General features: G+C 40.4%; 1 protein-coding gene across 5 annotated transcripts in view; it reads left to right on the top strand.

Moving 5' to 3' along the window:
* Window positions 1-12485, top strand: part of STX11 (syntaxin 11) — a 37825-nt gene that overhangs the window by 13563 nt on the left and 11777 nt on the right. The window contains exon 1 of one of the 5 annotated variants that reach the window (XM_021937757.2): window positions 3546-4419. The exons of 3 other annotated variants lie outside the window; for them this stretch is intronic. Coding sequence is in view for 1 of the 2 variants with exons in the window: in XM_021937752.2 (XP_021793444.2) it covers window positions 12274-12337 (64 nt within the window). In the remaining variant the exon portion in view is untranslated. Of the gene's footprint in view, window positions 1-3545; window positions 4420-11301; window positions 12338-12485 lie in introns of those variants that run through there. One more of the 5 variants, XM_021937752.2, reaches the window with a different exon arrangement.

Below are 12485 nucleotides of genomic sequence, written 5' to 3'. Positions count from 1 at the left end.
ATATCAATCACATAGTCTACTTTATAAATATTACTTAAAAGCTCATTAAAAGGCTTCCCAACTTGGTTTATAAAAATAAAATAAAGCTAATGGATCCATCGTTTCTATGCTGTTGTGTATATTTTAGCTAATAGAATTGAGGTATTTTAATATTATGTTAAAATCAAATGATAAAGAATACTCAACAGGAAGTAAAAGTGAAAGTTACGGTATTGAAAGTTGTATGCATTTCATGATTTCTGGGAATTATTCTGCACGGATACTGACAGTCTGTTCATGAGAGAACAAATTATATTACTCTTTACAGAATTTTCTGCACTTTTGGATGTATAGAAAGATATCTACTGATTCCCATGATAAACATTACCAGTATCACTGCAAACATGCAACATCCCTTTTATCCAAATTAGAAGCTCACATATAAGGGAAAATTAAAATTCTGTTAGTACTAAAAAATGTTTAATATTTTTTCAATACCTATAGATGTTGAGTCTATATAACTTTATTTTATTTTATTTTTTATTTTTTGAGACAGAGTTTTGCTCTTATTGCCTAGGCTGGAGTGCAGTGGCACAATCTCGGCTCACTGTAACCTCAGCCTCGTGGGTACAAGCAATTCTCCCGCCTCAGCATCCCAAGCAGCTGGGATTACAGGTACATGCCACTATGCCTGGCTAATTTTTTTTATTTTTGGTAGAGACAGGGTTTCACCATGTTGGCCAGGCTGGTCTCGAACTGCTGACCTCAGGTGATCTGCCTGCCTCGGCCTCCCAAAGTGCTGCGATTACAGGTGTGAGCCACCGTGCCCAGCCTATATAGCTTAAAAGAGCACAGTTGCTACATGGAACAGTTTTCATTTGGGGTAAATGTATAAGAAATTTGATTGACTGCTTTTTAGTTGGTTTTGTTTTGCAAGGAGGTATTGGTTATTTGTCTTCTTTGACAGGTATAATGCAATATATTCACTTTGAAGAAAAATTTTCTTTACAATAAGTGAGTTTGTTTTCTTAGACCCTTTTATATAGTGAGTACAAAGCACCTAACTCCTGTCTTCCTGAAGTTTAGGCTGAATAGAGCATTAATATGCTGTCACTTGAGTCATAGGAGTAATATAAAAACTAATAATAGGATCATTCTTTGGTTTTATAGAATCATTTTAGATCATATGATCTGCACATGCTTCCAAAGGAGTAGTACTTATAGTATCTTCAAGAAGCTAACTGATAAATTAACTGATTATGGATGGCAGTAGTTCAAAATAATAATTCCTAAGACTGTGTTTGTAAAATACTTTAAAGTTTATGAAGTGCTTTTAGGTACATAACTTATGTTACTTAACAACCAAAAAGTAACCCTTGTGAGGTAAGTAGAGTTATCACCATTTTACAGATGAGGAAACTGACAGAGGTGTTAAATGTCTTGCTCAACTTTATGCAGCTAGAGATGGAAATGGGAATAAGCCCTCGCTTACCAGGCCAAGTACCCTTTCTCCTACATGGCATTTGCTTTTCAAATGATATTAGCAGCAGTAGGAGTATCTACACTTTGCTTCTTGTTTGGAAATAGTGCTTTTAAGGCTTCTATCTGTTAGATGAAGAAAAGATCTTTTCACTACTTGAATCTAACTAAAAAACTAAACACAACCTACCACCACTAACAATGAAGCCTTATTAATTGGTGGTGGGGGTGAGGGGAATACAGCTTACCTTTATGAGACACTTATGAGGAAGAGATGTTCAATGTATATGTGATGCATTAAAATTGTTAACTTGTTTCCAAAAGAAAACCTAGCCACTAATTTTATAAACATAAGTCTTAAAGAATATCACTTCTCAGACTGGCTTAGACACTTCAAGATTCTTTCGCAATGTGTGGAATTGGGGTAAACATCTTAAGATTCTTAAACATGAAAGCACACATGAAGATTTTCTTGTATTCTAAAATTTCCTTTTCCAAGTTTCCCTCAGTCTTCCTTTCTTTCTCTTTTCTTTTCTTCTCCGTTTTTTTTTTTTTTTTTTTTTTTTTTTTTTGAGGTGGTCTTACTCTGTTGCCCAGGCTGGATGGAGTACAGTGGTGTGATCTTGGTTCACTGCAACCTCGGCCCCCCAGGTTCAAGTGATTCTCCTGCCGCAGCCTCTCAAGTAGCTGGGATTACAGGCATGTGCCACCACGCCCAGCTAATTTTTGTAGAGATGGAGTTTCACCATGTTGGCCAGGCTGGTCTTGAACTCCTGACCTCAAGTGATCCACCTGTCTTGGCCTCCCAAAGTGCTGGGATTACAGCCATGAGCCACGGTGCCTGGAACCCCCGTCCCCCTTCCCACTTCCCTTCCTTTCCTTTGCCCCTTCCCTTCCCTTCCTTTCTTTCCTTCCTTTCTTTCCTCTCTGTCTACCTCTCTCTTTCTTTCTTTTTACCTGACTTTACCTGCACAAAACTTTTGTTGATGGAAAGTACGGTGTGACTTGCCCTGTGGCCCTGCACCTCTGAGGGATGCCCCTGGGAAGAAGAAATCCTAGAGAGCTCCTGTGATTTTCCAGGCAAACAAACTAAATTTCACAGTAGCAGTATTGGTTCTTCTGAACACTGTCTCTTAAGTGTTTGCAACCTTCTGGCATTGAAAAGAATCTGGAAGAATATGTATTATATTTTATCATTGGTTATTTTATAGAGTTATTATATACAGTTGTATTAGATGATGGAAAATTTTTGCTTTTCATGTTAAACAATTCTGTCGTATTTGATTTATTATTACAGGTTGAGTATCTCTTATCTGAAATGCTTGGGACCAGAAGTATTTTGGATTTCAAATTTTTTTGGATTTTGGAATATTTGCATATATATCATGAGGTATCTTGGGGATAAGACCCAAATCTAAACATGAAATTTATGTTTCATCATTGAGAACACTTGGACACAGGGTGGGGAACATCACACACCAAGGCCTGTCGTGGAGTGGGGGCAGCAGGGAGGGATAGCATTAGGAGATATACCTAATGTAAATGACGAGTTAATGGGTGCAGCACACCAACATGGCATGTGTATACATATGTAACAAACCTGCATGTTGTACACATGTACCCTAGAACTTACAGTATAATAAAAAAAGAAACGTATGTTTCATATATACCTATCCACATAGCCTGAAGATAACTACATACAATGTTTTTAATAATTTTGTGCATGACACAAAGTTTATGTACATTGAACCATCAGAAAACAAAGGTGTGACTATGTCAGGCACCCACATGGACCATCTGTGCTTGCTTGGTATCACTATCATTCCTGACTCTGAGTTTACATGCTACTGATAAGCAATCATTTCTCTCTCTTTTTTTCATTTCTTTTTTATTGTCTTTTTTTGAGACAAGAGCTTGCTCTGTTGCTCAGGTTAGAGTGCAGTGGCACGATCACAGCTCGCTGAAGCCTCAACCTCCTGGGCTCGGGTGATCCTCCCGTCTCAGCCTCCCAAGCAGCTGGGAATACAGGTGTACACCACTGGTCTCAGCTAATTATTGTATTTTGTTGTAAGGGTGGGGTTTCACCATGTTGTCCACAGCTAGTCTTGAACTCCTTGACTCAAACAGCCGGCCCACCTCAGCCTCCCAAAGTATTAGGATTACAGGTGTGAACCACCATGCCTGACTACAGTCACTTTCTTAGACTTATTCACACATAAGTACTTAATGGTAAAAAAAAAAAAAACATACCATTAATACAGTGAAAAAAATAATGTGTTCAGGGTAACTAAACCCAGTAGCATCACCAAATACCTGTATCCACGTTAACAGCAACAACAATGGCAGGCTTTCAGTCTCCATGTGCAATTATGTATTTTGATTAAAAAGTTACTGTACACTATATTTTTTTTAGGTGAGAAGAAACATCAGTAATAGTTGAGGGACCAGAGAGTGGGTCCTCTGAGGATGAGGAGGCATCCTGCTGGATGGCCTTTTAAAATGTTTCCTCCAAAGTCATTTGCCTCATTAACATTGATTTTTGTCTTGGAAGTCTCTTTGACTTTATAAACTGATATCATTTCTTGTTCTGTTATACATGCACACTGCTCTAGTCCTTCAATAAGCTCTTCACATATCCACTATGTCATCTATAGGCACTTTTTCTGCAGTGTTAATGGTATCTTCCTTGTCAGTATTATCACAGTCATTTTCATTGAGAACCATTTCAGCGATTTCATCGTCAGTCAATAAATGAAGAACTGTAGCCTCCTTGTTGATGTTAAAAAAAACTTCATTGATACCTTCTTCCAGCTTACTGATTGACTCTGAAGGTATATTTTTTGCATTTGTAAGGAGGTCATACATCATTTTTTCTCTCATCTGATATACGGAATTCCTTCAAAGTCACCACCTTTTTCATCATCATCACTGAACATAGTCACACACTGGAGCTTGTGCCAGGTATGCACAACTGTGTCTTTAGTCACGTGTTCTAAACATTGGCAACAGCATATATGGCATCCTCTCATGCTAAACTCCTTTTGAAAATCTTCTACACTCATGCCTCTGTTCACTGCTGCTAGCGTGCTGTTCAAGAAAGCATTATTTACTCCTCATTGATCTAAGGATGCCTTGTCACATGGATGAAGTAGAGAAGTCACATTTTAGGGAAAGTGCATGGCATAAACATTATTTTTTATGAGAATTTCCACTGGAGGATGAGCAGGACAGATGTGAAGGAATAACAAATTCTTGCAGTTGTCATCCAGTCTAACTTCCCTGCAGTGAACACAAGCTCCTGGTACTGAGTGCTTATGAAATTAATCATAAAAGATACCCCTGGTGATCCAAGCCTTTTTAGTAGCATGATAATGGATTGATAAGAAATTCACTCCTTGGAAACAGCAAAGACACAAGCTTTTGCCTATCAGCCAGATTACACTTATGCATGCCTGCTGCATTAGTACATCCCAGCACAGTTGTTCTGTCCTTGGAATCCTTAATTCCTGTAGGGGCTGTCCCATCAGCTCTAGTCAGTGTCTTTCCAGGGCAATAACACCAAAACGGTGATGTTTTATCAGCATTGTAAACCTGTTTGGCGTCAAATTTTCATCAACAATGACCTTGGCAAACTCATTAATGAATTTCTCTGCTGCTTTGTGATCAGCAGATGCTTCATCACCACACCTTTGAAAATTTGATGCTGTGTCTTTTCTTAAATTTCTGCAACCAGCCTTTTGATTATTTACAGTTTCCTTCAATTTTCAGTTCACTGTGATAGATCTTGCATGTTTATGATCAGTATACCATTAAGTGGCATGTGTTCACTGTGAGGCTGATGGATCCACCCTTTCAATACATGATCAAGATCTTCATTTCTAGCTTTATACAGTGCTTTCCTCCCTCCCCCTCTCTCTCTCTCTTCCTTCCTTCTCTCTCCTTCTTCCTTCCTTCCAATGAGGTCTTGCTCTGTCACCCAGACTGGAGTGCAGTGGCACAATCATAGCTCACTGCAGCCTCAAACTCCTGGGCTCAAGTGATACTCCCACCTCATCCTTGTGAGTAGCTAGGACTGCAGGCACACACCACCACACCTGGCTTTTGTTTGTTTTTCATAGAGCCATAGTCTCACTATGTTGCTAGTATTGAACTCCTGGGCTCAAGTGATCCTCCTGCCTTGGCCTCCCAACACTCTGAGATTACAGGTGCGAGTCATCATGCATGGAGTGTTTACTATTTTTTAACATTAACTTTTGTTCATCATTTTCAGCATGGAACTTCAACAATTTATCTTTTTGTTTCTTCAGGTCATATAAGGTGGTCATTCCAACACCATATTTTTCTGTCTGGTTTCCCCAGTAGCTTGACTTTCTTTGCTACAGATAAACATAAATGCTTCCCCTTTTTCTTATCACTGTTACTCATAGAAGTATCTGCAGGCCTTTTTGACATTTTCAAAAATGTCAGAGCAGAGTATAAGCAAAGAGTCATAGTGATTAATACATGAAGTTCTTGGTGCCATGTGGGGCATGGTGGCGAATCTGCTGTTGGTGCATCCAGCCTGCTGTACATGTGCCATTTTATTGCCCTTTGTGTGTGTGTGCCCTTGTGAAGGGGTATCTGGGCATGTGCAGAAAAGATATACTGCAGCTGAAGGGGGATGGGAGGGTCTTTTTTCCCTTGGGAACACTGAGTAAACTGTGTGTTATGTACTTACTTGTGTTTTGACTGCGACTTGTCACATGAGGTCAAGTGTGGAATAGTCCCCTTGTGGCCAATGCTCAAAAAGTTTTAGATTTTGGAGCATTTCAGATTTCAGATTTTCAGATTAGGAATGCTCAATCTGTATTATTATTATTATGATATTTTACAAAGAGCATGGGTTGCTTTCATAATCAGAAAGAGATATTTTGCAATAAAATAGCTGGAAGAAAGGTATTTCAAACCTCAAATAATTGAGTAATGCACAGGTATTAGTGTTCACTTATGATCATAGATGAGACAGAAAATAAACTGTTAGTAGTGTAATTAACAAATGCATCATTTACACAAATAGTTACTACTCTACATTAGTTATTTGAGGGAATTTAAATCACAGGAATACATGACCATAGGTAACATATACAGAGTGCTCACTCTCTGCCAAGTTCCAGTCTAAGAGCTTTACATGGCTTACCTCATTTAATCCCCTCTACTATCCTATGAAGTAATTATTTATACATGGGGAAGACCAGGTATAGAGAAGATGGCCTACAACAATACAAAACATAGCAGAGGCTTGAAAAGTACTCATCAGTTAAGAATCGCACTCATCTGTTGAGAATTGCCCTAACTGTTGGGAACCCTGAAACCAGTGAGGAAACCCAGGCAAGACCAGGTAGCGTCAGAGGTGAGATGTGGATATGTCTCCACATAATTCCCCAGGCTTGAACACTTAGCCCCTCTCCTGTACGTCCCTGAGTAGATGTGGAGTTCTAAGCTGATCCTACAGCTTTGAAAAGAAGTATCCTGATAGCCGTTAACATTTTGAAGGGGGTTAGTAAGGCCATAATAAACTTCTGAAATTCCTTAGAAACCTAGTTCACATCCCACTAATTTTTGCTGTTTTTGGCATGGCAGCAGGAAATATCTCTGGTCCAGTCTTTGATGATGAAGGAAACTTTGGGATGTGGCAGTGGAGTTGTGTTGTTTGGGAAGTTGCACTGTGCCTACGTACTGTTTATTTTGGTGAGCTGAATGATAGACTTGTGATATACTTCAAACTATCCACTTCCATTTAAAAACTGGCTGTTCAGGTTCTCAAAACCTCTTATGAGACTGAAACTCAGCCAAGGTTAAAACTGCCAAGTATCTCTGTACTTTCCTGACCCCGCTGCTCAAGGACTCCTATTTAGCACACTGTATTATCGAACAGCTTTTGCAGAGTGTTTGTGTGGAAGCTGTGTGTGTGTGTGAGATAATCTTTTTTTTTAGCATATTTTTTTTCTCCTCACCATGATTATGACCACAGTCTTCAAAAAACAAACAAACAAAAAAGAAGCGCTGTCTTCAGACATGTTAAGAAACATGTGCTTTTAAAAAATGTGTATGCTTTACATTAACTTTTGCATACAATATGAGTAGAATATCACAAAGGTCTACTGAATTAAAATCAAGATATTAATATATACCTTAAGTCACAATTATTGGATAGGTGGCATACTTCATAAGGGCAACTATTTGGTTCATGTTGCTTATGTTTGTGTTTTAAAATCATAGTAATAAACTTTTGTTTTAAAATGCATGACAATTTACTTTCCAGAAATTATAATTTATCCATGATTCACAACAGCCTCCAAGTCTTCTTTAAAGAAGAATACACCTTAAGGAGCATAGAGAAACACAAGGAGAGGTGTATCAGGTAGCTTTGTCAGTATAACAAGCCACCCCCAAATAACAATTTTCTGTTTCTCATGGATGCAAGGATTAAATGAGATAATCCATGTAAACCTTCCACAACAGTCTCTGGCAGATAGTAAGCACTAGTGCTTCTTTCACGGATCTCCCCGGGACTCAGTCATGCAGCTGTAGAGGTGGGTTAGCTGGGGGCTGGCCTAGCTCTCCATGCGGTCTTCATCCTCCGGGAGGCTAACCTGAGCTTTCTCACATAATGGTTTCGGTGTGCCCAGGGCGGATAAGCCCCAAGGTACTAGTGCTGTTGAAGCCTCTGCTTGCTCCATGTTTCCTCCCATCCTCTTGGTCAAAGCAAGTCTCATGGCCAAGGGTAGAGAAACTGATTCAAAGGGCAGAGAGACTGACACCACTTCTTGATGGGAGGTGCTGCTAAGAATTTGCTGCCATTTGTTGTAATCAAGTATAGTCTGTCGCTGACAAAAATTATTCACATTTCTCTTGCAAGAAAAATATGCTCACTCCCATCCCAGGATTCCCCGAAGTCTCATCAGATTATAGTATTAGCCTCGAAGTCTAGAGACTCACGCCTGATCTGCATAAGATCTAGATACAGTTCAAACTCCTCAGAGATAGCTCTTCTTATGCTGATCCTCTTGATCCCAAGACAATGAACAGGCTGTCTTTCCCATACACATTCAACATATAATGATGAGATAGGAAAAGGATAACAAAAGTAGACACCCCATTAAAAAAAAAATAAATAAAGCCATTAACAGGATTCATATGACAATCACTGGTCCATAGCAATTCTGTCCAAGTACATGTTACCAGGTGCTCCTGCTCCTGGACTAGGCCATGTTCCTTGATTAGGACCCAGCTCTGCTTTTCAGAAGTGGTTTCCTGGTTTATAGTCCTCCACTGCTCTTGGCTCTACCCTCTGAAACTCTTCTTTTCCCACAACAAATGGCTTATTTTTGTTCCTAAATAGCTTCGTTGGCCTAGATCCTGATCATAAAAAGTTGGGGACCCAGAGGCCTCTTTTCCTTTGAAAAGTCTTTGTATTTTTAGGCCAAGGTTGTGTGTGTGCTTGTTAGTAAAATTCTCTTAAAAACTTTATGGATTTCCAAATAATCTAATTAGGCTCCATTCCCCTAAAACCTACGTTCATAATTGTTTTCATGTTAGACCTCTGTCTACTTCAGACTGAGGATCAGATTGTTTGAGACAACACACTTAGAGTCTTAGAGCTCACTTTGTCTAGCTGAGAAGGTCTTCGAGCCACCTTATTCAATTTTACCAAGGTCTTTAAGGCCATTTCTTACTTAGAATTGTTTCTTCCAGTTGAAGAAACTGGAGAGATAAAAAGTTTTTATTTTCCTATCTTGTGATAGGAAAATAGAGAGAAACCAGAAAGGTTTTCTCTAAATAATGCTTGCAAACTAAATGATTCAATTTTTAGTTTGTCTCTATCTTGCAGAACTTCTGTGTAGTTATAGACACACTCAAACACTTTCAATTGTCTGGAGATCTTTGCAGCGAGATGCAAAATTCATACCAACATTTTCAGCCTTTGGAGCTGCCATAGGCAACAGTGTTGTCAAGTGTTTGGCTGCCTGTGATATGGGCTGCCTTTTCCCCTGACGGCTCTCGCAGTTTCCTCACCACTGTCACCCTCCTCTGACAGTCTGCATGCCGTCTTTCCAGTTTTCCTTAACAGTTACATCACTGCTTTTTGCCTGCTGTCTGGTGCCAAAGCCAAGGCGGAATGTTTTAGGTTTCTGTTCTGGCAGCGTGCCACTTCTAGGTACCAATTTTTCTGTCGTTTAGCTTATGCTGCATAAGAAACTGCTACCCATTTTGGTGGTTTCAAATACAATGATTTATTATTTCTCACTTTCCTGTTGATTGCCTGAGCAGTCTTCTGTTGGGCTCTCCTCGGCTTCTTCATTTTCAATCTTTTGGTGGGTTAGCTGGTGGCTGTGCTCAGCCTCGAGTACTGCTCAGCTGGGCATCATCTTCCTGCAGGCTATCCCAGGCTTCGTCATATAGTGGAATTAAGGTAACCAATAGCAAGCCTTTTTGCACAAGTGCTTTTCAAACCTCTGCTTGCATCATATTTGCTAATATCTTAATATTCAAAGCAAATCTCAGTCTCATAGCCACCCTCAAACTCAAGGAGTTGAGAAATAGTCTGTACCTCCTGATCAGAGAAGCTGCAAAGATTGTGTAATAAGAATATTTTTATTTTTATTTTGAGACAGGGTCACGCTGTCATCCAGACTGGATTGCAGTGGTGTGATCTCAGCTCACTGCAACCTCTGTGTCCCAGGTTCAAGTGATCTTCCAGCCTTAGCCTCCTGAGTAGCTGGGACTGCAGGTGTGTACCACCACACCCAGCTAATTTTTGTGTTTTTGTAGAGCTGGATTTTGCTGTGTTACCCAGGCTGGTCTTGAACTCCTGAGTGCAAGCGATCCACACACCTTGGCCTCCCAAGCCAGGATTACAGGTATGAGCCCCTGTGCCTGGCCAGAAATTTTTTTTTTGCAACCTTTCACAAAGAGTATGTACAAATTCAAGGGGAAAGAATGGGGCCACCTAGGAGGTCAGATCAAGAATGTGGGATGAGAACAGATGCTCACCACATCATGGAAATAATCTTGGTTGATGCTTTCATGGTTCAGGTACTATCTGGTACTACAATACTAAAATTAGGCCAGGCACAGTGGCACACATCTGTAATTACAGCACTTTGGGAGGTTGAGGCGGAGGGGGATCACTTGCGCTCAGGAGTTGGAGACCAACCTGGGCAACAGGCAAAACCCCATTTCTACAAAAAATATGTAAATTAGCCCGTAGTCCCAGCTACTCGGATTTGCAGTTTCTGAGTGGATCACTTGAGGCCAAGAGTTCGAGACCAACCTGGCCAATGTAATGAAACCCTGTCTCCACTAACAATGCCAAACATTAGCTGAGCGTGGTGACGTACGCCTATAGTTTCAGCTACTCAGGAGGCTTAGGCATTGCTAAACATGTGAGGCAGAGGCTGTAGTGAGCCATGATTGTGCCACTGTACTCCAGCCTGGACAACAGAGTGAGACCCTGTGTCAAACAATAATAATAATGATAATATAGTAAAATTAGTAGTTATCATTTGTTGAAGTCTCAATATATGCTACTCTCATGAAAATGCTTTATACATGTTAGAATTTTATTGCTATAAATGGAAATGGCAATTACATAAGAGTTTTTTCCACTTCGCTAATAACATTTTTTTTTCTTCTGCCTCAGCCTCCCGAGTAACTGGGACTACAGGCACACGCCACCACACCCAGCTAATTTTTGTATTTTTAGTAGAGATGGGGTTTCACCATTTGGCCAGGCTGATCTTGAACTCCTGAACCTAGGTGATCCACTCACTTCAGCCTCCCAAAGTGCTGGGATTGCAGGCATGAGCCACCACATCTGGCCTTAATAACACTCTTTTAATCATTATTTGTGTGTTAATATAACGAGCCTCTCTTTCCTCATCTTTACAGTGAAGGCACTGTGCAAGTTCATCATTAGTCTTTTTCTGCTCTCACTTCCTTTGATTTTACTTAACATGGTTGTTGGGTTGATTAAGGGAGGAACACAATAAGTAGCTGCTCCTTACCTGCCCGACTTCCACCCCCGTGGAGAAATAAGAAAGGAAAAGCAGGCAGAGGCCAGAGGGTCTCATTAGTGACGATAAAGACAAGGTTGGAAGATGTGGCTTACATCTGGGGGACTGTGCTTTCTGATCTTGAAGCCAGGATTAGCTGGATTTACCCTCCCTGGCCAGAGCTGATTTCACCCACCCCACCCAAGGGTACTGCAGAGACAACACAGTTTCTCTGGTAAACCCACTTTCAGGAAAAAGAAACAAGCAGCCAGGCTACTGCAGACAGGTTCTTCTTTTAGATTTACTAATTAGATAAGCAACTCCATGCCCCTTTGCAGGAGTAGGTGGAGAGAGATGCCAGAGAAGGGAAGAAACAGAGCAGAGAATATTGCTCCTTAACAACACTAGCGCCTCCCAACCTAGCACCTCCCCACACTAGCACCTCCCACCCTAACTCCCCCAACAGCTTCAATGCAGGATTGAGTGGAAAGGGCATGAACTCAGGACCTGGACAGATGTGAGTTTAAATCCCAGCCTTCTCTCTTACTCACTGGGCGAACTTACCTTTTCTGAGACCCAGATAGTAGTAAATTGAAAATGATGTTACCCTCCTCCCAAGGTTATTGTGAGGATTGTGGTGGATTTTATATCAGTTCTCCAGCACAGTGACTGGTTTGGGGTGCACACAGTCTGTCACTGAGATTCATTTTTCTTTCCTTGCTTTACGGAGCGGGCTGATTCTAGAGGGCTGCAGACCCACGCAGAAGCTTACTATTATTGAATGTTTGCTTCTCAAATTTCTTTGCTTGCCACAATCTGCAAAGGGAGTGAGACGACTGTCAGTGGTAAGTGGAAACAACCGAGGAAGGGTTTGTTATTTTAACTCCCAGGAAAGAGAAACATTTTAAATCAAATAAAACTGTATCACTACATGATTCAAAGATGTTAATAATGGCCATTTGAGTCATCAATAAATTGTGTCCAATACCCTCT

This window comes from Papio anubis, chromosome 6 (genome assembly GCF_008728515.1).
Source record: "Papio anubis isolate 15944 chromosome 6, Panubis1.0, whole genome shotgun sequence".
NCBI lineage: Eukaryota > Metazoa > Chordata > Mammalia > Primates > Cercopithecidae > Papio > Papio anubis.
Note: the sequence above shows the minus strand (reverse complement) of the source record. Positions and strands in the feature narration are given on the sequence as shown.